Source organism: Carlito syrichta, unplaced genomic scaffold (genome assembly GCF_000164805.1).
Source record: "Carlito syrichta isolate Samal-C Ts95f unplaced genomic scaffold, Tarsius_syrichta-2.0.1 Scaffold315646, whole genome shotgun sequence".
Lineage (NCBI taxonomy): Eukaryota > Metazoa > Chordata > Mammalia > Primates > Tarsiidae > Carlito > Carlito syrichta.
The window spans coordinates 1092367-1114591 of NW_007259742.1; the positions used below are offsets into that span (position 1 = coordinate 1092367).

Genomic DNA, 22225 nt, shown 5'->3' on the forward strand with positions numbered 1-22225 from the left:
GACTTATGTTTAAAAAGAATCTCCCAGCTCTGCTAAATATAGAAGTAAGGAGGATTTGGATCAAAGTAGGGAGATCAATAAGGAGACTTGGCTGGGCACGGTGGTTTACCACTGTAATTCTAGCACTTTGGGAGGCCAAGGAGAGCAGATTGCTTGAACCCAGTTGGAACTGGAGACTAGCCTAGGCAATATAGCAAGATCTTGTCGCTACAAGAAATAAAAAAATTAGCTAGGCATGATGATGTGCACCTGTAGTCTTAGCTACTTGACATGCTGAGGCAGAAAGATGACCTGAGCCCAGGAGGTTGAGGCTGCCATGAGGCATGATCGTTGTGATCAAGCCACTGCACTCCAGCTTGGACGACAGAGACTCCGACTCAAAAAACAAAAACAAAAACAACTTATCTCCAACCTAGTTGGTGCAGTGGATGTGAAGCTGACAGATTGAGAGAAGGTGGGTTCTACAAGATTTGCTGATTGATTACACGTTGTACATGAAAGAAGTGAGAAATCAGTAAGATATCTACCTTTTTGGCTAGAATACTTTAAAGAATGAAGTTGCTATTTACTGAAATGGGGAAAGAAGAGGGAAGAGCAGATTGGGGGGAGGCGAGGACAGATGGAATAAGATCAGGAACTCAGTTTTGTGATAAAATATTTGCTACCTTATTTATCATTCAAGTGCAGATTAAACAGATCTTAAAGCTATGCTGAAATAAGGAAGTTCAGGTCTAAGACATTTGGTTTAAGAGGAGCAGGAATATAATCATACAAAACCAAATATTTTAAAAGCATTTTTATGTCAAGCACAGTTCTCGGTGCTGGGATATAATATTAATAAGATGGGTATATTTTGCATTATTGTTGATTAAGTTATATAGTGTTCACAAACACTGGAATCTCGGAAATAAGAATACATGATTTTTTTTCACATTGTTACTACTGTACCTAAGAGGTGTATTTAATTTGCTGTCCTCTTGAAGGGTTTTTTTTTTTTCTTTTCCCCACACACACAGTAGCCTCCTAAAAGTTCTGTTTTGGCAGACTATTATACACAAGGCTCATCATGTTTACATCTCTTATTAGCATTTGATGTCCATTGTTCTTTCTCTTTCATCTTGCTGATAAAATTCCGGTATTGAGTTGCATTTGATGGGTGCAGCACTCCCAGTGATGTACACATATAGGTGGTTGGTGTTGATGTATTCCTAGCTAAGCAATCGTACCTGAAAGGTGAAGTAGTCACTAGACTTTTCTTGTTCTGTGTTTGAATGTTACACAGTTTTGTTACTGATGTTTTGAAATCTGCTATTCTTCTCTTAATAATTCTGCATGGGGTTTTCACAGGGCCTACTAAGGCACTGAGTAAATATATTTTTAATAATACAACTCCCCAGACAAAGGTAGGAGTCTTTTGGTTTCTTTCTTTTTTTCTTTTTGTCTTTTTTCCTTCTTTTTATTTTTTAGTGTTTTAGGTCTTTAGGATACATTCAAGAAGGTATTATGCCTGTCATTTTTTCCATTATGAAAGACTGCTGTGCTGAACATTGGTGCTTGATACTCAATCACAGCATCTTTTCTTTGAGTCAAAGAAGAGCAAATAGCCCTCTGCTCAGGGGATCAGGTAGCACTAACCACTCTCCACTCTCAAATAGTAAAAGTAATTTAAGCTATCAGAGACCCAACACTGCTTTAGTAGTATCCTTTGGAGAACAAAGAAGTTAAAGCAAAATGGCATGTGGTTTTCTTTCATGGTTTGAGCTCCTTCTGAGACACATATCAAGAGTTATGCAGGAATATTTCACAACTGTTTCATTGACTGTTCTAGTGGAGGTCTTCATCAAATAACCACTGTGAAGTCATATCTGGAAGTATGAGAAATGCTATGTTTCAGGTTACAGTGTGGTGGCTCACTTATAAGAATTTCTCCAGTCAGAATCATCTTTGAAAGTATGAAGTTTGAAAAAAATAAATAAAAATAGAAAACCTGGATATTTATGCATATTTTAAGTTGGGCTTAGTGTGAAAGACAGCTAAATGCTGTAACATCCATCTTTAAACAAAAGTTAATGTGTATGATCTACACAGTTGAAAAAGGTGTCAGTTAGAACACAACTCTTTGTTGTCAACTCAAATTTTTTCCATGAATATGTTTATACTTTTACTACTTTTGCATATATCCATAAAAATCAGTCATTGATTTGTACTTTTAAATTTTTTTTTTTTTTTTTTTTTTTACAAAAATGGTATATTATATGATATAGATCCTTTTGCTACTTGCTTTTGGAAAAAAAATTAATGCTAAGTATTTGTGATATATCCATGTTTGTAACTGTAAAGTTAGTTCACTGATTTTCCATTGTTCTTTAAAATATCATTGCATAAATTAATCTTTAGTTATCCGTTTACCTACTGATGGAAATTAGGTATTTAAGGCTTTTCAAGAATCCTTGAAAGAAGGAAGAATGATAGTCTTAGACAATTTCTCCACTCTGCTCCAACATCTTTGTATAATGATGTGTTAGGCCCCTATAAATTCTAGAGCTTCACAGACTATCTTCTGGCTAGGGAGGCTAGATACTACCATAGGATGGAAATAGAGTTTTGAATCTTAGAACAAGGATAGAATGAAATAGTGGATGACCAAGGAACATGGCAGATTTGAAGCTCACAGAACTATTTTTACTGAGTCAAAGCAGCAGTTTCAGTAGAGAAGTTTTCATGAACTTTTTCTTGTCTCTTAGCTCTACTGTCTGCTTTATGCTTGCTATTTGGTATAGTAATTTTGAATATTTATTTTCCGTCTCTGTATAACAGGCTCTATTCATTGCAAAACCTTTCAAGGATCAAACTTCCTGATCTCCTTAAGCCGTTCAATATGAATATAAATCCAATGAATATCCTCATTCTTTTAGATCTTTCCACTAAATAAATGGTACACATATGTGGCTATTCATCAGAATTAACTAGGGATCTTTATAAAAATATATACTTATATGACTCAACCTTGGAAATTCTGACAGAAGTTTTATAGGACAAAGGAATTCTTTTTTTTTTTTTTATTAAAAATCCTTAAGTGATTCAAAAATTAGTTGATATACCACTTCCCTAAGTGTATAGCTTACATTTTAAAATAATATTGCTAAAGCAAGGGTTGTCTGAAAACTAGTCTAAGGACATAAGATAAAAAAACAAAAAATTTTGCCTTGAAATCTTTGGCCAGAAATAAGTTGATCTGCTTCAACTACTTTTTTCTGAAAATATGTGTAGCTAAGACAGGAGCAAACACTATTCGCACCTCTGAATATCAAACTGATGTACGTCTCAGAGAAAAGATAAAATGTTTTGTCTATAGACTAGAAACCCCAAATAATGAGGTTATTTTATTCATTGTAGTTATAGAAGATATTTTGTACATTATTAAACTCTTGCTTTCTGAATCCAGGCCTTTTCAAAACTTTATAAGTGCTTATGCATAAGTGCAACTTATGGTTTTTTTTTGTTTGTTTTTCCAGCACAGTGATGCAGTTCACGATCTTCTTCTGGATGTGATCACATGGGTTGGAATTTTGCTGTCCCTTGTTTGTCTCCTGATTTGCATCTTCACATTTTGCTTTTTCCGCGGCCTCCAGAGTGACCGTAACACCATCCACAAGAACCTTTGCATCAGTCTCTTTGTAGCAGAGCTACTCTTCCTGATTGGGATCAACCGAACTGATCAACCTGTAAGTGACCTTTATATGAATGAAGCATTTTCCCACTACTTGCCTTTCAGTACTTCCAATACTAAAAGTATTTTTGTTTGAAAGGATCCTCTCTTCCAGTTATCTAACATAGATCCTAACTTTCACGTGTTACTCAGTTTTCCATTTTTCACATCCCATTGTCACACACACAAAAAAACAGTGACTGTTATGGGTAAGATGTACTTTTTAGGAATAGATTTTGTTTTGTAGAGCAACTTTTGCATTAAAGCAGAATAGAACAGAAGGTACAGAAATGTCTCATATACCCTTTTCTCCCACACACCCATAGTCTTCTTCACTATCAACATCCCACACTAGAATGGTATATTTGTGTTAACTTATGAACCTCCATTGACATGTCATTCTCACTCAAATTCTGTAGTTTACATCAGAGTTCACTCTAGGTGTTATACCTCCTATGGATTTGGACAAATGTATAATAGCACGTACATATCCTCAGAGTATATAATGCAGAATATGTTCACTGCCCTGAAAATCCTCAGTGCTTTTTGTATTCATCTCTTGTTACTGCAATCTGTGGCAACCACTAATTTATTTTATTATTATTTTTTTTACTGTCTCCATAGTTTTGGCTTGTCCAGAATGTCATTTAGTTGGAATCATATAGTAGGTAGCTTTTTCTCATTGACTTATTTCAATTAGTAGTATATATTAAGTTTCCTCCTTTTTTTAGGACTTGATAGTTGTTTCTTTTTAGTGTTGAGTAATACTCCATTGCCTGATATACTGTAGTTTATTTATCCATTCACCTTCTGACAGACATTTTGGTTGCTTCCAAGTTTTCACAATTATGAATAAAGCTACCCTAAAGATTTATGTAGGAGTTTTTGTGTGGAGATAAGTTTTCAGTTTCTTTGGGTAAATACCAGGGAGCACAATTGCCGGATGGCATGGTCATGTGGTAAGAGTATATTTAAGTTTTTAAGAAATTGCCAAACTGTCTTCCAAAGTGGCTGTACCATTTTGCATTTCCACTAGCAGTGAATGAGACATACATTATTTAGAAATTTTGTTTTATAAAATTGTCTTTTTATTTTTATTTATTTTTATTTTTTTTGATTTGGAGTCTCACTCTGTCGCCCAGACTGGAGTGCAGTGGCCGCTCCCGGCCACCGCAGCCTCAACCTGCTGGGCTCCAGCAATCCTTCCGGCCTCAGTCTTCCAAGTAGCTGGAACTACAGGCGTGCGCTACCACGCCTGGCTAATTTTTGATTTATTGTAGAGATGAGGTCTCGCGAAGTTGCCCAGGCAGGTCGTGAACCCAGGGGCTCAAGCAGTCCACTCACCTCAGCCTCCCAAAGTGCGGGATTACAGGCTGAGCCACCGAGCCTGGCTAAAATTTTCTTTTTAAAGAACTGCATGTTGTCATTATTTTTTTCTTCATTTCTTTTAATCACAGAAATTGATATTGAGGATAGCTCAACAAAATTAATAGAATATCTTTTCTAACAGAGATAGTTACTTTTTGGTTTATAACACACAGTTGATAGTGTATTAATCTGCATGTCTAAAATAGTTTTTATAATTGACATATTTTGAAAAATAGTACAACCTGCAAGTCATTTTTAGCTTACATTAACTTTTTTCCAAATTTTGTTTGACACTTTATATTTGCTTGAGTTCTGGTCATATTTTAAATGCCAATTCTTTATTGCTACCTACATTTAGTTATATCAAGTAAGGGAGGAAAAGGAGAAAGGAAAGAAAAGAAAAAGAAGGAACAGTACTAGCCAGGTATTGGTGAAACCAAACAGAAAATATAAATAATATGTTACGCAGACTATATGCTCATTTATAGTTTTTGTGAGGCAATTTCAGCTTACTTAAGATTTATGCACATGATAGAAGTTTGTTCTCATGACTAAAGCTGCAAACGAGCAGAAAACTTTCACTTTTAGAAGACTTGCAAGCATAATAGTTTGTTCACTTAATGCTGTTCTCTGGTATATGTCCATGTGTATGGAGTGCTTTACAATAAAAACGCAGTTGGATTCATGTTTGTGATTACACATTCATGATTAATGACTGTAAAGGGTACAATTATGATGATTATATTTTTAATTGGGTATCATATACTAATGTGACGACTTTTCCCATAAATGCATACCTATGAATAAGCAATCAAAGTGCACATTTCTTTTCCCAAAAATAAAGACTTATGATAACAAAAATTAATAGTTGAAATTCTAACTCTAAAAGACAAGAAAAGGAAAATTGTGTTATTTTCTAAGATGTCATCTCATTCGCTTGTTAGCTTGCAATTCAAATACTGTGTGATTTCTTTTCATTTAGAAATCTTATTATTCTTCGTGTTTCCTGATGTTACATATGGTATGAAAAACTTCATCAAACTTTGCATGCTGCAAAAAACTAATTTCTGACAAATGATATAGAGAACAATGTTTGATATGAAAAGCATGAGAAGGCTGCAGCTCAGCAACACTCATCTTTACCCTTCTTGCTAGTGAAGTATCCTCTTCTGCACCTCACATGGTGTTGAGGACCTGATTTCTCTCTACTCCTGCAGAGTTAGATTTCATCTCTCCTTTCTTGTATCTAACTTAGTAAAATTGACCTGTGCTTTGTCTTAAGGATCATACTGATCAATGAATCCATACTACTCTGATAAACTGTATAAGTTTGTTGGCTTTTTCTAGTAGGAGCTGTAGATTTTAGTCAGTATCTCTTTTAAGAGGACCTACACAAAGGAGTAAGAATTTCAGGAACTGACAAAGAGTAGATTGTCAGTTGAAACTCACAGTACCTTAGAAAATGTACAAAGTAAGGGCTGGCTGTCTTTTTTGACCAAGCTTCTCTAGATCTATATTTACTACAATAACAAAGAATTAGAGAAAGAAAGCACGTCTTGAACACTTAATGTTAACCCTATTCATTTTTATACCTGTGCAGCATGAATTTTCCAGTACCACCTTAAGTACTTTTTGAAACAAGGCAGCAAAGAAATAAACAGAAAAATTACTAACAATTAATTAATAATTTCATCATAAAAGACTGCCATTACCTAGACTGCTTAATTTTAAGAGCATTTATTCTCCTTAGGTTTAATGTTTCTATTTCATTGACAATCGAAAAACTCACCATGTTAGTAAACTCACTATGTTAGATATCTTGAAATCCTTTTTAAAATCTTGATTTTAATTGTTTTGAGTCAACGTCTCACTCTGTCACCCAGGCTGGAGTGTGGTGTCATGATCACAGCTCCCCACAGCTTCAAACTTCTGGGCTGAAGTGGTTTTCCAACTTCAGCAACCCAAGTAGCTAGGATTACGGGCATACACCACCAGATCCACCTAACTTTTTTATTTTTTGTAGAAGCAAATTCTCACTATGTTGTACCGGCTGATCTCAAACTCCTGGGCTCAAGCAACCCATCCCCCTACCATGACCTCCCAAAGTGCTGAGATTACAAGTATAATCCACCACACCCAGCAGTATTTTTAAATCTTTAGACTAATCTCAGAAATAATTATTCATAGATGCTTTTAGAATTTTTCCTAAATGATATTTTTTTCTAATTCTAGTGCTATGCTATCATCCATAAGCATTTGTTAATGTTAAAAATGCAGTTTTCAAAGATAGATTATATTTAATTATGCTAGTTTTTAATATCTGTTTTTAAGAATCATTTAGTTATTGTTTTCCAGACCTATTTTTAATGCAGTCTTGGTAAATGTTTAATTTGACTTTAGGACCAATATTCCATGTGATGGTGACTTGACTGAATCATTTATTCCTTTTCCTAGATTGCCTGTGCTGTTTTTGCTGCCCTGTTGCATTTCTTCTTCTTGGCTGCCTTCACCTGGATGTTCCTGGAGGGCGTGCAACTCTATATCATGCTGGTGGAGGTTTTTGAGAGTGAACACTCACGTAGGAAATACTTTTATCTGGTCGGCTATGGGATGCCTGCTCTCATTGTGGCTGTGTCAGCTGCAGTAGACTACAGGAGTTATGGAACAGATAAAGTGTAAGTTTATTGTTTTCTTTCTTATCTTTTTAAATCTAGTTGAAATAAAAGCTTTGTGTTTTCTTGGGAGCTAAGGTCTTTATATAACCTCACAGCAATAAGTGAAGGAACTGGAGCAGCAAATGGGTATAATTCAATCCATGGTTGTGCTTTGGTTATGATTTAAAAAGGAAAAAAGAAAACTTGAGACTCGGTATGATGCTATTTTAAAGCAGCATAACTTTTCCACATCTACATCATAACCCAGAGTAATTATAAAGAGATGACAATTTTAATATTTTTCAGGACATTGAGACATTTGTCAAAGGAAGAACTAACTGTGTGAAAAACTGTGTATTATCAGAGCACAATGCAGTCCCTGAAATTGGTGTCTTCTCTTCTGCCTGACAAGTTAGTTCTAGTCCCTGGAAAGCTTTTTATATCATTAACAGAAAGACTGCAGGAGTAGAGACAGCTTGTGTTTTCCTTTTTTCCTCTAGATGGGTGTTGGGATATAGTGATAAATTTATTTACAAAATAACTTTAAATTGGTGATACATACATATAGAGATACCCAGCATATTGGGATGGAGTTCAGATAAAAATATTTTTAAAACCTACATAAATATAACAGTTGGAATCCTCAGAATGTAATGTAAGTTTCAACAGAAGAAGATAAGAAAGAAGAGCAAACTAGATCTCTGATTAATACCTACATTTAGCACCCAGCTCAAGGAGGGAAAATAAAAACAGAGATAGAGAATAGGTAAGCAGAGGCCTAGAAAGAGAAACATGAGATTCAGGTTTAAGGAAAGTGAAAAGAAAATTTCAAGACGGTGTTTCAAAGCACCATCAGTGGTGTTTTATGCCAGAGATAATTCAAGTAGGATAAGAACTGAAGAAAAAAATCGTTTGACCTTTTCAACATCTATTTTGATAAAGTACTGAAAGCAGAAGCCAAATTGGAAGGTGGTAAGAGATAAGTTATTAGTAAGAAAGTAGCATCTTCAAGTATTATCTATGCCCTGAAGTCAGTTGATTGAAAACTATTGAAAATATCAACTTATGTGATAATGACAATGAAGGAGGATTTTAAAAGATTAAAGTCTTAAGCATGTCTAGAATTGAGTTGATAGGAGGAGATTAATAGAGAGAAAATACCTTATGCCTCATTTGCATTCAAGATATACGGGCTTAATGAAAGGCAACAGCCCTGGGGGCAGAAAGACATAAGACTAAACACAAGACTAGTAAAACCTTGATTGAGTACTCAAAGTGGCTTTAGTACTTTCACCAAGTTCGTGGCATTAACTTTACAGATGAGAAAATTAAGGACCAGATAAATAAATTGCATTGCCCATGGTTGCAGTGCTAGATGGTAGCAGATGTAGGATAAACCAAGTCAGCAAGTCAGATTTATTTCAAATAAACTAGGATATATATATATTGAAATGGCAAAACGGCCTTTCTCTTCTGAGGTAAGTGTGAAGGAAAGGACAGATAAGGTAAACTTTGAAGCAGAGGAACCTTTCCATCAAGTAAAAGATGCTGACTTCTGCTGAGTGAATAGGTGAGGTCACATGGAGAGAACAGGAGATTTGAAAGCTTTGAAATGAAGACAATGGAAAACGTGTTAAGGGGCTAATTAGACATTAACAAAAAGATTTCCAAGCAGCAGTGAAGGCTCAGATGAGGCTAGATCACTTCAACTTGTATAATATTTAACAAGCCAAATTTCATGACTTTCCACCAGCAATCAATAGTCTGAACAGGCCAGCAGTGAAGCGGTTTGCTTGTCAGAAGTGAGGATTCATAAAAAGGGACCAAAAAAAAGAGGATGCCACAGTTACTAAGAGCATAGTTAAAATAGCATATGTGTTGCCATTTTAAAAGCATTCAATTAAAGAAGATCTCCTAATTCCTTTTAAGATTTGTTCTTGCGTATAGGCTATAGAAAGCCATTTGTCAAAGTGTAACTAATAACAACTATCTTTTAACCTAACCTTTGTGAATTGCAGTCAAATCTAAGGTTTCCTTTATGGATCCCAGTGACAAATATGGAACAAACTAAGATTAGAAACATACATTATCTGAAGCCCTTAAAGACATCTTAGGGAATGGGCATTGGAGTGATCATAGGTTTTTGTGTAAATAACACCTTTAGTTATATAATTGTCAGACCATATGTTTCATTCTTGTAAAGTATGCACTTAATTGTTTTTATGATGTTTACAGTGTTATACACTCATCACTGCAGTCTAATTTTATAATATTTTCATCAACCGAAAAAGAAATCCTTTAGCAGTCATTTCATCTAGATCATAGGATTTTGCATTTTGATTAATACATTTTCCTACTAAGAAATTAAGCTTAGTGATAGTTATTTGTTACCTTGTACTATTTCATTTAAGTAGTTCAGTTTTGCTGTCATAAAGTTTTGATTTGCACTTTTGTATTATATTAATTTTTTCTCCTCAGGTATTTGCACATTTTCCTGATACTGAACTAACTCAACTTATTCGCTTTGCGTTTTAGTCATTTATTTTGAGACATATGTCATTTTCCAGATAGAGAAATCTCTTTTCTTAGAATCAATAATACATAGTCTCTTGTGATTTTGTTAGAGCTTTGGCCATCATTGCTTTAATTTCCTGCACCATAACTGGAAACCCTCATTTACTGACATTATTACTATGTGGGAATAGGGGCTAATTTATTTTCCAGGCACTGATTTAAAACAAGCCTTAATAATAGGTCAGTTTTGCAATTATGATTTTTCTCAGCACAAAGAGGAACAGAACAGATATAGAGAAAGGGGCGGATAGATGGAAAAGAGAAAGAAAAGAATAGGGGAAATTTCATTAACATTCTTTCGCAGGCAGTCATAAAGTCTTTTAGTACCTTGTTTGTATATTTTAAATAAATTGTCCCCAGAGAATCTTTTAGAACACATGGAAAAAATGTTTAACTTCTATCCTTTGGGAATTCATTCAACCCAACATATATACAGTGCTGTTTTGTTCATTGAAAAAGCAGGTATTGAAAAGAGAACCATTACTGAGCCATTGGTGTTTACTTGAGAAGCTAAAATAAATGGATCATGTTTCCATCAGAGCTTTATAAAGACATCTTCTCAACAAACAGTATACACAATGGATTTTTATACAACTCAAAGAATTTTTTAATATAGAATTACATATTTTTATCAAGTCTATCTTTGCTTTTCCAACTTCTGTTACTGTTGTTTGTTGCTTTTGTTTTATTTCACATGGCATTATCTGTTCCTTGCTCACCACATGACTCCTTTTTTCATATAACTGTGCCACCTCAAGTTTGTTTGCTCATGTTACCTTTCTTTACACGACATTGATTTTTTTAATGCAAAAGTGTACAATCCACAGCAGAAATAAACTAGAACCAGCCAGAATTCAGAGAAATATTGTCAGCTGTTTTCTCTAAATTCTTTTAAAACTCAACACAGTAAAATGTTATGTCTTGGAGGTCCTTTTCACTTATTTTTGGAACTTTATGATTCTTAAATGTTTTCTCCTCAGTGTCACCTGCTTGGAGTACATCAAGAATAAAATCAAAGACTGTACATTACAGTAATTCAAACAATAAATTTATTCCTTTTCTCTCCTTATGTATCTACTTTTTAGATTGTGTTGACATTAAGATTGTACTTCTGAAACTTTCAATAATAATAACAGTTTACATTTCTAAAATTTAGAGAATTATATCAATGGTAAAAATAAAATTAGAGATAAAGTTGGTTTTGTAGGTTAAGTAAACACTATTTTGTTACATATAGAGGTAACCATTGTGTTCCATCTGGCTGATGGATTATGTGTTTTTTTGTGAAATGTTATTAGGGCTATTGAAATTATTATTATGTATAAAACACATACTTATACACAAAGCATACATAATTTGATTTTGAGAAGTTGCTTAGTTTGCCATCAATTTGCAATGCTCTTAAGAGAGTCATTATGTGTTTAACAAAATCTTTTTATTTGTACTAACATTATATTCAAGAATGTGCTTAAAATAACATTTAGTCACAATAATCAGTCATTTTAAAAATCCATTAAAAAGCCACTAGCCTTTTTTTTTTAAAATAACCCTATTCTAGTGGACCACAAGTCTAAGTTGCACTGTTAATAATGGGCATTTATTTCCATTTTATCTCTTTTTAAAAAATCTTTTCTTCATCTCTCATACTGTTATTCTTATGGATATTCAATGAAGCCATCCAATATGATACTGTCAGAAGATAATTAGAGCAAAGACTGGCATTGATTTAACAACAATTCAAGTAAGGCAGATTTGAAAATTCAGGGCTAAATACTTCGGTTTTATGACCTGAAGCTAATCAGTTCATTTAAACTTTAATTACTGTAATATTATCAAAAATGCAAACTGTTTAAACAGTAAATTTTTATTTAAAGATAAAAGGTCCCGTTAATAGTTTATAGCATTTTCCTCACAATCTCATGTATGCAACTGAAAAAGCAGTAGTTACCATCATGGATGGATTAGAAGAGGAATTAAAAGTGAGTGCCAGGAGGACAGAGGCACTGGGAAGGGGTAAAGCCCGGAGAATTGTCTAAGAGAGAAAATCTGAGCTGGAAAATTGATGAAACGTTTCTAAAATTGTGCATTAAGTCAGGAACATTTATAATTGACCAGAACATCCTTGAATACTAGAAGAATAACCAAACTCTTAAAAATAATTGAAATCAGATTTTATGATCTGAAAATTGTTATACACCATCTATTAAATCTTACATTTGTCTCCCTAACTCACTCAACTTGGTAGTCTTTTCTCAGTTAGTTAAAAGCCTCAAATTTCTTTGTTTTCTAATCAGTATTATCTTTATCTAATCAGCATGCATGTGGATAGAAAAGGATTATTGATTTTTTAAAATACTATATTATGGTATTATTAAAGAAAGAGCTTAAATAAGGAACACTGAACTTTATAGTATCTGCAAGTTATATATTCAGATTTATTTAATACAGTTATTCACAATTTTCAATAATCTCATGCTCATAGGAAATCATATTTTCATTTGGAGTATTTTTTAAGCAATTATTATATGATGTTACAAAATATTCTGACTTATAACATTTTATTGGCATGAATTATCGACCTTACTGGAATATTACCAGGTATGTTTGACTATAGTCTGGCCAGAAAGAAATAGTACAGACAATGAAGAAGTGTTTGTTGTTTATTTATTTTGTTGAGTTGGAGTCTCACTAACTCTCAGGCTGGAGTGCAGTGGCAAGCTCATGGCAACCTCAGCCTTGACCTGCTATGTTCAGGTGACTCTTCTGCCTCAGCCTTCCAAGTAGCTGACTGGCACTATATGCATGCGCCACCATGCCCAGCTAATTTTTTTTTTAAATCAAAGAGGTGAGGGCTCGCCAAGTAGCCCAGGCTGGTCTCGAACCTGTGGGCTCAGGCAATCCTCTCACCTTAGCCTCCCAAATTGCTGGGATTATAGGCATGAGCCATCGCACCCAGGCTGTTTGTTACTGACGAATCAAGATAGTCATTCTGTATGTGGATAAGAAGTGCATATGCATGTGATACATTATTTTATTCAAGGCCAAGAATACTCTTGTATATGTTTTTGTATATGTTTAGCATAGACTAAAAGCTGATGTCATCATCTTATCATCCATGGACCCTAAGGTTGATTGGACATAAAGTTTTCATTATTTGTAAGATTTACGGTTTGGGCATACAGTTTTCTATTAAGAAGTTAGCCATACAAGAACTATGTCAAAGATTATCAGAACTACTGTCCTGTTATTTTCAAAATGCAATGAAATGTTGGACTTAACATTGAATATTGGATATGAATCCTTATTGAAATCAAAGAAGTGTGATAACTTCCATAGCCATCATTACATATCTAGAGAAAACATATCTAGAGATCACTTTATAATATATTATGACTTTATGTACAAGGATAGTTACAACAACAACAAAAATCACATAATAACAAATGTTGAGAATTTGGAAAACTTGGAACCCTCGTGTATTTCTGGTGGCAGTGTTAAAATTGTACCACTAGGTATTTCAGAAAAATAGGCTGAAAGATCTCCAAAACGTTAAATCTAGTTACTCTAAGAGCCAGCAATTCTACTCCTAAATATTTACCCAAGAAAATGAAAACATAGGTCCTCATTAAAACTTTCACACATGTGTTCACAGCGGCGTCATTTATGTTAACCTAAAAAGTGGGAACAGGCTGGGCGCAATGACTCAAGACTATAATCCCAGCACTTTTGGGAGGCCAAGGAGAGAGGATCTCCTGAGTCCAGGGGTTCGAGACCAACCTTGGCAATTTGGTGATACCTCGTATCTACAATATAACAAAAAATTAGCCAGACATGGTAGCATGCACCTGTAGTTCCAGCTACTTGGAACACTGAGGTGGAAGGACCGCCTGAGCCCTGCGGCTCGACACTGGGGTGGCCATGAGCGTGCCACTACACTCCAGCCTGGGCAACAGAGTGAGACTTTGACTCAAAAAAAAAAAAAGATGGAAATATCCGATGTCCATTACCTTATGAAAAGATAGACAAAATGTGATATATCTATATGATGGAATATTATTTGGCAATAAAAACAAAGTATTAATACATGGTACAAAATACCAAACAGTGGTTTCTAGGAATAGGGAGAGGGTGGAGAGGCCATTGCAGGGCAGTAGGTGGCAGACAATGGAGAGTGAATGTTGGTGGATACAGGATTTCATTTTGTTGAGATGAAAATGTAAAATTAGATTACACTGATGGTTTCACAACTCTTAAATACAGTAAAAACAATTGAGTTATACACTTTAAATGAGTGATTTATGATATATAAATTGTATTGCAATAAAGATGTTTAATAATAATAAGTTCACTAACTTCAAGATATGACCTGATATTTAGGAAGATCTGATATTTTTACTTGAGGCAGTTTTCAATAATCTGTGCATGATATACTGCATATGAATGTCTTATACACTCACTAGACGTTTATAATTATTAACTAAACTATAGGTTTATTTGTTTTGTAACTTAAATCTTCATTCTCTTGAGAAAACATTCAGTAACTACAAGGATTTTAGAGTCAGGTAGACTAGAATAAAATTTAGGCTCAACTACTTATCAACCATGTGGCTTCAGGCAAGTCACTTTACCTAAGCTTTGTTTTCCTAATCTGTAAATTGAGGATAACTATAAGCACCTTGCAAGGCTGTTGAGATGTTTGAAAGTGTGTATATGAGTGTGGGTATATGTGCATATATACATATATGTATATTTATACATGTATAAGTGTATGTATTTATGTATGCGGTGTCTGGTATTCCTAAGCATTTATTAAATTAGAACTATTATTATTGTTACTATTATTTGACTGATACAAAGAAAGAAATACAAACATTATGATCAGTAGAATTGTTAGTGATAAAATAAATTGTATTTAAAGTCATCCCTTTATTACAGCAGTGACTACAGTTCTTATGATACCATCTCATATTGCCTGAAGCAAGATCAGATCATGGGAATCACTCAACATTTAGTATATTAATAAATCATAACAGATTGTACTATTCTTACCTTTATAGTCCATCATAAGAATGAGGGCTATATTTTTCTGGGGGAATAGTGAAACTTGTGAAAAAAAATATAACATGTTGAAGACATAAAGACAACATAACCTATATTTGACATATTAGAGCTAGTTTTTAATTTTAAGATTTAAAACTGGCAACTAACAAATGCTGGTTTTGACTGCCACTGGTTGCACTTCATTCAAACATCATCTGCCAACCTGTTTTCTACTTCATGCACTTGCTTGCAAAGGTATTCAAGATTAGATGTATGATGTGGTGAGATGAAAATGGCATTTTAAAAAGTCCTTAACAATCACATTTTTCAATAAACAAGATTAGATTTATCATGCTTGAAATGTAGCTATCCCTTTTTCCCTTCTTGTCCTTCTTTCTTACTCTGTTTCTCTTTATTCCTTCCTTCCTTTCTCAGTCTTACCTCTTCCACACAAATATATATGTGTGTGTGTGTGTGTGTGTGTGTGTGTGTGTGTGTGTGTGTGTGTGTGTGTGTGTGTATGAGAGAGAGAGAGAGGAGCCCCCCAAAATGAAATGTATTTATAAAAATTGTGTATGTGTATTTATTCTTACATGTTTAAACTTCAGTCACTTTCACAGTCCTCTTCATTTGATGCACTACACCTATCAAGATGCTTTTTTTCTACCGCTCACAAATTTTGCATCATCATTTTTTATGCCTTTGGTGCTTCTGTCTTCTTTTTTTCACCTCGTCCACATTGGCAAAACTTTTCATTTGAGGACTTTTTCATCCAGGGAAACAAAAATAAAGTCACTCAGGGTGAGATCAGGTGAATGGGGCAGGTAAAGCATGGGAGGTCATGCTGTGTTCGACCAAAAACTGTTGGATACTTAACGCGGTGTGGGCAGATGAGCTTTTAAATTACCCATCATGACCCATTAAAAGACTCTAAAAATAAATAAATAATTGAAGTCCAATGCAGCCTTTCACAACAATACTAGTTGGTACACTGATGTTAATGGGTTTCTAGAAAGCTTACCTAGCAAGGGAAGCCTGTATTACAAGGGTCTCAGCCTCCAAAAGATAATTCTGTTTTTATGGGGGGGTGCCCTCTTGTATAACACAGTAGAGAGATATCAGCATACGTTACAACAAAAGACATTATATAGTTAAAAATTATCATAAACACCTGATAAAATTAAACTGTGTTAATTTTATGGTCTAATAGTAGCCAAAGATTGTTTACTGATTACATTTATCACTTACCAAGAATAGTTTAGTCTGTGATTTAGTGTACTCTGAAAAACGAAACAAACACCATTGCTAATTTTCATTACTTCAGAAGACTTCAGTCAAGTGTCTACTTTGATAAGACTGAATTAAACTGATAACAAAACATGTCTCAAAGTATCTTAATGACACAACCTTCACCTGTTAATGTTGAATAAGGAACTACACCTTGGTAGTCCTATTGGTATCTAAAAGCATTGTAAAACTTATGTCTTGGGTGACATTTATATGTGTTGGGTAATTGGTCTTACCATTTTTCTGCATACAGAATTATGCCTATTCAAAAAGACCAGTGATAATAAAATGATAGGAGTAGTGTAGCAGTAGAAGAGATTAAAGTTTAGAAGTGTGGCTTTCTATTGTCCCGTTTTGAGAAATCCATTTGGCTCATTATTTTATTTTCCTCTCTTCTGAGTAAATATGAAGGTGATACTTGTTGGGCAGGTAATTGACATTTTTAAAATGGGAGAATGATACAGATATCAACACCTTTATTATGAATTTGTATTTTTTTTATATTTTGGGAAAATAGTAATTCAGGGTGAAAATAACAATGTATTCTCATGGATTAGCACCACCAGTTCTTTAGAATGCTGAGACCAATAAACTTGTATTAGCTCAATAAGACTTCACCATGTATCTAACAATAATATATTTTGCTTTCATTGTTTGAAAAAAATTAGGCTACAAAAAAGAATTTCAATGACATATTTGTATTAGATAAATTAATTTTTAAAAAGACAAGTCAAGGTTTGTGGTGTGTGACAAATGTTTCTTTGAATTTCGGAATAAATCTGGTTTCCAAAGATTTTTAGTATTGCTTCAAATAAACATGTAGTGTGTTCAGAATGTATTTGTTTTCTCAACCTTAAATCATATCTTTTGTTCTGTACTTCTGTAAACATAATGTCTAGATTACACACATACAATTGAATTTCATCTTTCAAAAAGAAGTTGAGATATCTTAAAAATTAAACAAGAATCATTTATCAAAATTTCTAACTTCACAAATTAAATATTGCTTGGTGGTTAGAGGCAAATTTCAGCTATATTGTATTCTTCAATAGCTATCTGGCCATTCACAAGCTGTATTTCATAGCATTTAGTGAGGTAAATTGCTCCTTCAGCTTGGCCTCACTAATCTGACCTGGTGTCTCCATAATCAGTGTTTCTACATTGTATCCAAATGACATTGAATGGCCAGACTTACAGAATAGTATGAGGCAGGATGTATGTGCCCCGGCATGTATATCTACACCTTGCATAACATTCTTCTTTATCTACACCCCACATAGCATTCTTCTTCATCTCAAAGCCAGGGTGAATTGTTTCAACATAGGCACAGTGAACTGGGACAGAAATAGTGCAATTTTTAAAAGTAGTTAATGGGAAAGGGAAGAAATACAGAAAGCTTTGAGAAAGCCAGCATGTGGCCAAAAACAACAGCAGGTATGGCCATATGGCAATCAAATTAGAAAAGGGATTCTTGCCATAGAGCTTTCCAGAAGATAGTAAAGACAGGACAGCTCTCATGGAAGCATGATTTACTCAGAATATTTTACCAGTGTATTGCCTCTTTTGCTATTCCATTCCAAAGGGAACTTAAATCTATTTTACCAAATAGAGATTTACAATTTTTCTTAAAGAATAAAAATAATAATTTCTAATTGTCCTTTCACATTTAGAGGAGATGACTGTGTTAAAAAGCACATTTCTAAACAGAGCATTTGCTAAACTTAGATCATTTTCAAAAAATAAAGTTTTGTAAGATGATAATTTAATGATATTATTTTAACAAAACATTTGATGAGATTATGTAAAATTTTAAATTCGCTTAGTCCAAGACAACTGAAATAATATAATTAAAGGTATTTGTATAAAGTTCCTTGTAAAATAACATTTTTTAGGAGATCTTAAGGCACATTTTCCTAAAAAATTGCTAAAAATGTGTTTTAGTTCTCAGATTAGCTCTCAAAAACTTGTTTGACCTACAAAATAACAGGAGCTGTACTATTAGCTATCATCCTTAAGTGTATTATTAATATTGTATTGTGTTACTATAATTTTAGCAATATTTCTGGGCTGCAAGTGTGTGCACGCATGCACGTGTGTGTTTGTGTGTCTGGTTTAATCTGGGAAAACGTCCATACCTTGTTCTTTAGTGTTTTTTACCCTGTGATAAAGTTTGATCTCTGTTTAGAACCCAGAGAGATCAATGAAAAATTTTCCCCCTTGAATCTCTCTCTCTCTCTCTCTCTCTCTCTCTCTCTCTCACACACACACACACACACACACACACACACACACACACACTTTTATTAGAGTGGTAACAAGCTAGCTTACGGTAAGAATGAAGACAGTGTTCATATTTCAACCTTTAATTCTCTGGTTTGTTTTTGCTTATAGATAGCACCACACTCCTATTTTCTATGACCACATTTTTTGAACACCACCACAACAAAAGGACAACTAATTATTCAAGCAATCTAATGGCTAACAACTGAGCATTAATTTCTTCATTGGTAGCATTTTTTTCAAACAGGATTATTATGCTTACTTTGAATAAAGATAAATTATCTTGTCTATGTAAAAAATATGAACTTGTAACCAGTACTTTACTGGAGTACCTATTGTACTTCTATTGAAATTAGTTTACATGTGTTGAACTTAAAGGAAGTCCAGACATACATTGTTGTTTTAAAATTTATTTTTTGTATGGAATTTGTTTTTGTTTTTCTTTTAATTTAATGCCTAGCTCTTAAACTTTTTTTACAAAATATTCTAAAGTTACAGAAAAGAAAACCAAAAACCATGATAAACATTACTGCCTTCATCATTGAGATGTTAAATCTGTTAGTGTTATAGCATATTTGCTTTCAGTAATCATTAAAATAAAACATATGGCTGAAGCTCCTTTGGTCCACTTTTGATCCTTTCTACTCTCATGTGAGAGGCAACCAATGACATGAGTTTGATGATTTTTCTCTTTTACATTTAAAAAATGTACATGTATATACACATACATCAAAAATATAAAGTATTCCCTTAAGTCTGTGGTTTTAAATATATATGTGTGTATATATGTATAACGTATACCATATTTGAGATAGGTAGGTAGATAGATAGATAGATAGATAGATAGATAGATAGATAGATAGATAGATAGATGGATAGATAGATAGATCTGGATATATTTATAGTATAGAGTCTTTACTGAAATTTTTTAACTTATCCTATTGATATATTTAGATCTACTTCCTGCACTTTAATATTTCATCAGATGAATAGAAAATATTTTATTTATACATTCCCTTATTGATAAGTATTTATAAATTATTTTCTTAATAGGCTTTTCAGTATTCCATTATTGCTTAGTTTAAAGTAACATTTTTATAATCAAAAAAATAAGTACTCAGAATTTGCAGGTTTAGACCATGTAGGAAACCACTCTTGGTTATTTACCACTGGACACATGTTCTGTATAATAATGCCTCAAATACAGCAAAATGGCAAATAATTCAAGACATTTTTTAACATCAAATGTAATTTGTTCAAAATTTACATTAATCTTTCTCATAACTAGTCACTTCCATTTTGTCTTCCTGTCACCCTGAGGAATGAAATGTAATTTCCCAGAGGCATTAGGAATTGGGAGAGTATTAAATGTAGCTGAAATTAAGTGATTAATAATTTACTTTTGGGTCATGAATCAACTTCATGGGATGCTAAGGATCATTTGCAACCCAAGAAGTACTAGCAGTAACAATACACTTTTTTAAGACTCCAGAACTCTCAAAGGTTGGCTGCCCAACCTAATTAAACTTCAATCTTCTGATACCAAATTTATTTCTTCTTTGTACTGAGTTTCCTTAGATCTTCTTGACAGGAAAATGTCACTTTGCCTGACAGCTGATAGACAGGTTATGTAGCACCATAATTGGAGAGAAAAGGATAGCTTAAAGCTACCCGATTTAATGGCTCTGTGTATGGCTTTTTCCTTCTCTTTTTTTCTTCCTTTTTTTTTTAAAGGTTTCTATGACGGACACAAAGGCCTTAGCAAATAGGCCCAGTGCCATTTTTTTCTTGCTTCCTCCAGGGGTAATTATCTTACTCCATCAATAGTGCTGTCAGAAATTGGGCACATAATTCAGCATTTAAATGAACAAGCAATGTAATATTTCCTGTCTCCCAGTGGAATGCTTTGCAGCTCACATTTTTCTCTGTCACTCGCTCACTCTTGATGTATGTTCCATTCCCAGTCCTTGAATGCCTTCTTTCCCTTGTGTTTCATTGCAGATGTTGGCTACGACTTGACACCTACTTCATTTGGAGTTTTATAGGACCAGCGACCTTGATAATTATGGTAAGAACTCCTAATTAACTATGTGTTTCCCAGGTCAAGAAATAAAACTTCCTCTATTCCTGTATTGACTGCCTTTAATTTACAGAGGTTGATTTGGGGAACGCATATACTTATGTGACCCTACATAGCTCAAGCAATTAGACACTCATTATAGTCTACTTTTATGTTGTAAGATAGTTTGTCAAAACTAGTGGGAGAAGAAAACATGCCTTTGCAAGATTTTATGCAATGTTGTAGCCATTTAGGGGTCCAATCCAACATAACCCATTTGGTTTTATAGATATTTGAACAGTGATGACTTTAAGTTTGACAGCAGTATATTTCTATTCTTATGCTTTTGGAAAATTTGAATGGGGAATGAATAGGAATTAGAAAGGTAAGGAAACATGTGACTGTTCCTTTCAGCTTTTCTTTTTACATAAATCTTGAAAACTTTAATTTTAAAGACTTTACTTGAGAATGGCACACCCAAATTAGACATGCATTTTTAATCATGCTTCCTTTTTTATTTTTAGATGTATAATATCTTTATTTCAAAAATGGATTACTTATCTGAATTTAGGTAAAATTGTATCATTGTTTGTATACTTACCATTTTTATCATTTTTAAAATACAAAACTCTTATCCATTTTTTGGATAAAATGTTAGCCTCTTAACTTTGAGTAAAATATAGGTCTCCAATTTCTTATCAGAAATCTTCAGGGCCAGGTATATTTTGGAATGCAGAAATCTTTCAGATTTTAGAAAGGTTATATGATACATGTACTACACAAAATATAATATCCCAAGTACGGAATAGAGAGTAGCTCAAAATCAAACATACCATCCAATACTTAGAGTAGGGAGTCAGCAGCACTGTATAACCAAAGACAACAATATTTCAGTAGAAAAAATAAGTAGGAAATATAAGAGCAAATGGAATTATTAATACCATGGACATAGCCCAGTGTGGTGGCATGCACCTGCAGTTCCAGCTACTTGGAAGGCTGTGACGGAAGAATCGCCTGAGCCCTGCAGGTCCAGGCTGCGGTGGCCATAAGCCTGCCACTGCACTCCAGCCTGGGCAACAGAGTGTGACTCTGACTCAAAAAAAAAAAAAGAAAAGAAAAAGAAAACTACCTACAAAAAAAAAAAAAAGAGTCTTGGACCCGACGGTTTTCCAGAAGAGTTCTACAAAACAAACAAGAAGAAGCTGATACCGATCCTATTGAAAGTATTTTTGGCTGGTGCAGTAGCTCACGCCT

The 22225-nt window shown here is 33.9% G+C and overlaps 1 protein-coding gene across 4 annotated transcripts in view; it reads left to right on the plus strand.

Moving 5' to 3' along the window:
* The first annotated feature begins 3521 nt into the window (after positions 1-3521).
* LOC103275701 (adhesion G protein-coupled receptor L3) overlaps positions 3522-22225 on the plus strand; it is a 104764-nt gene continuing 86060 nt past the window's right edge. For all 4 annotated transcript variants that reach the window (XM_021706497.1, XM_021706498.1, XM_008073102.1 and 1 more), the window contains exons 1-3: positions 3522-3725; positions 7532-7752; positions 20914-20980. In XM_021706497.1, coding sequence (XP_021562172.1) covers positions 7592-7752; positions 20914-20980 — 228 coding nt within the window. In that variant the 5' untranslated portion in view covers positions 3522-3725; positions 7532-7591. The remainder of the gene's footprint in view (positions 3726-7531; positions 7753-20913; positions 20981-22225) is intronic.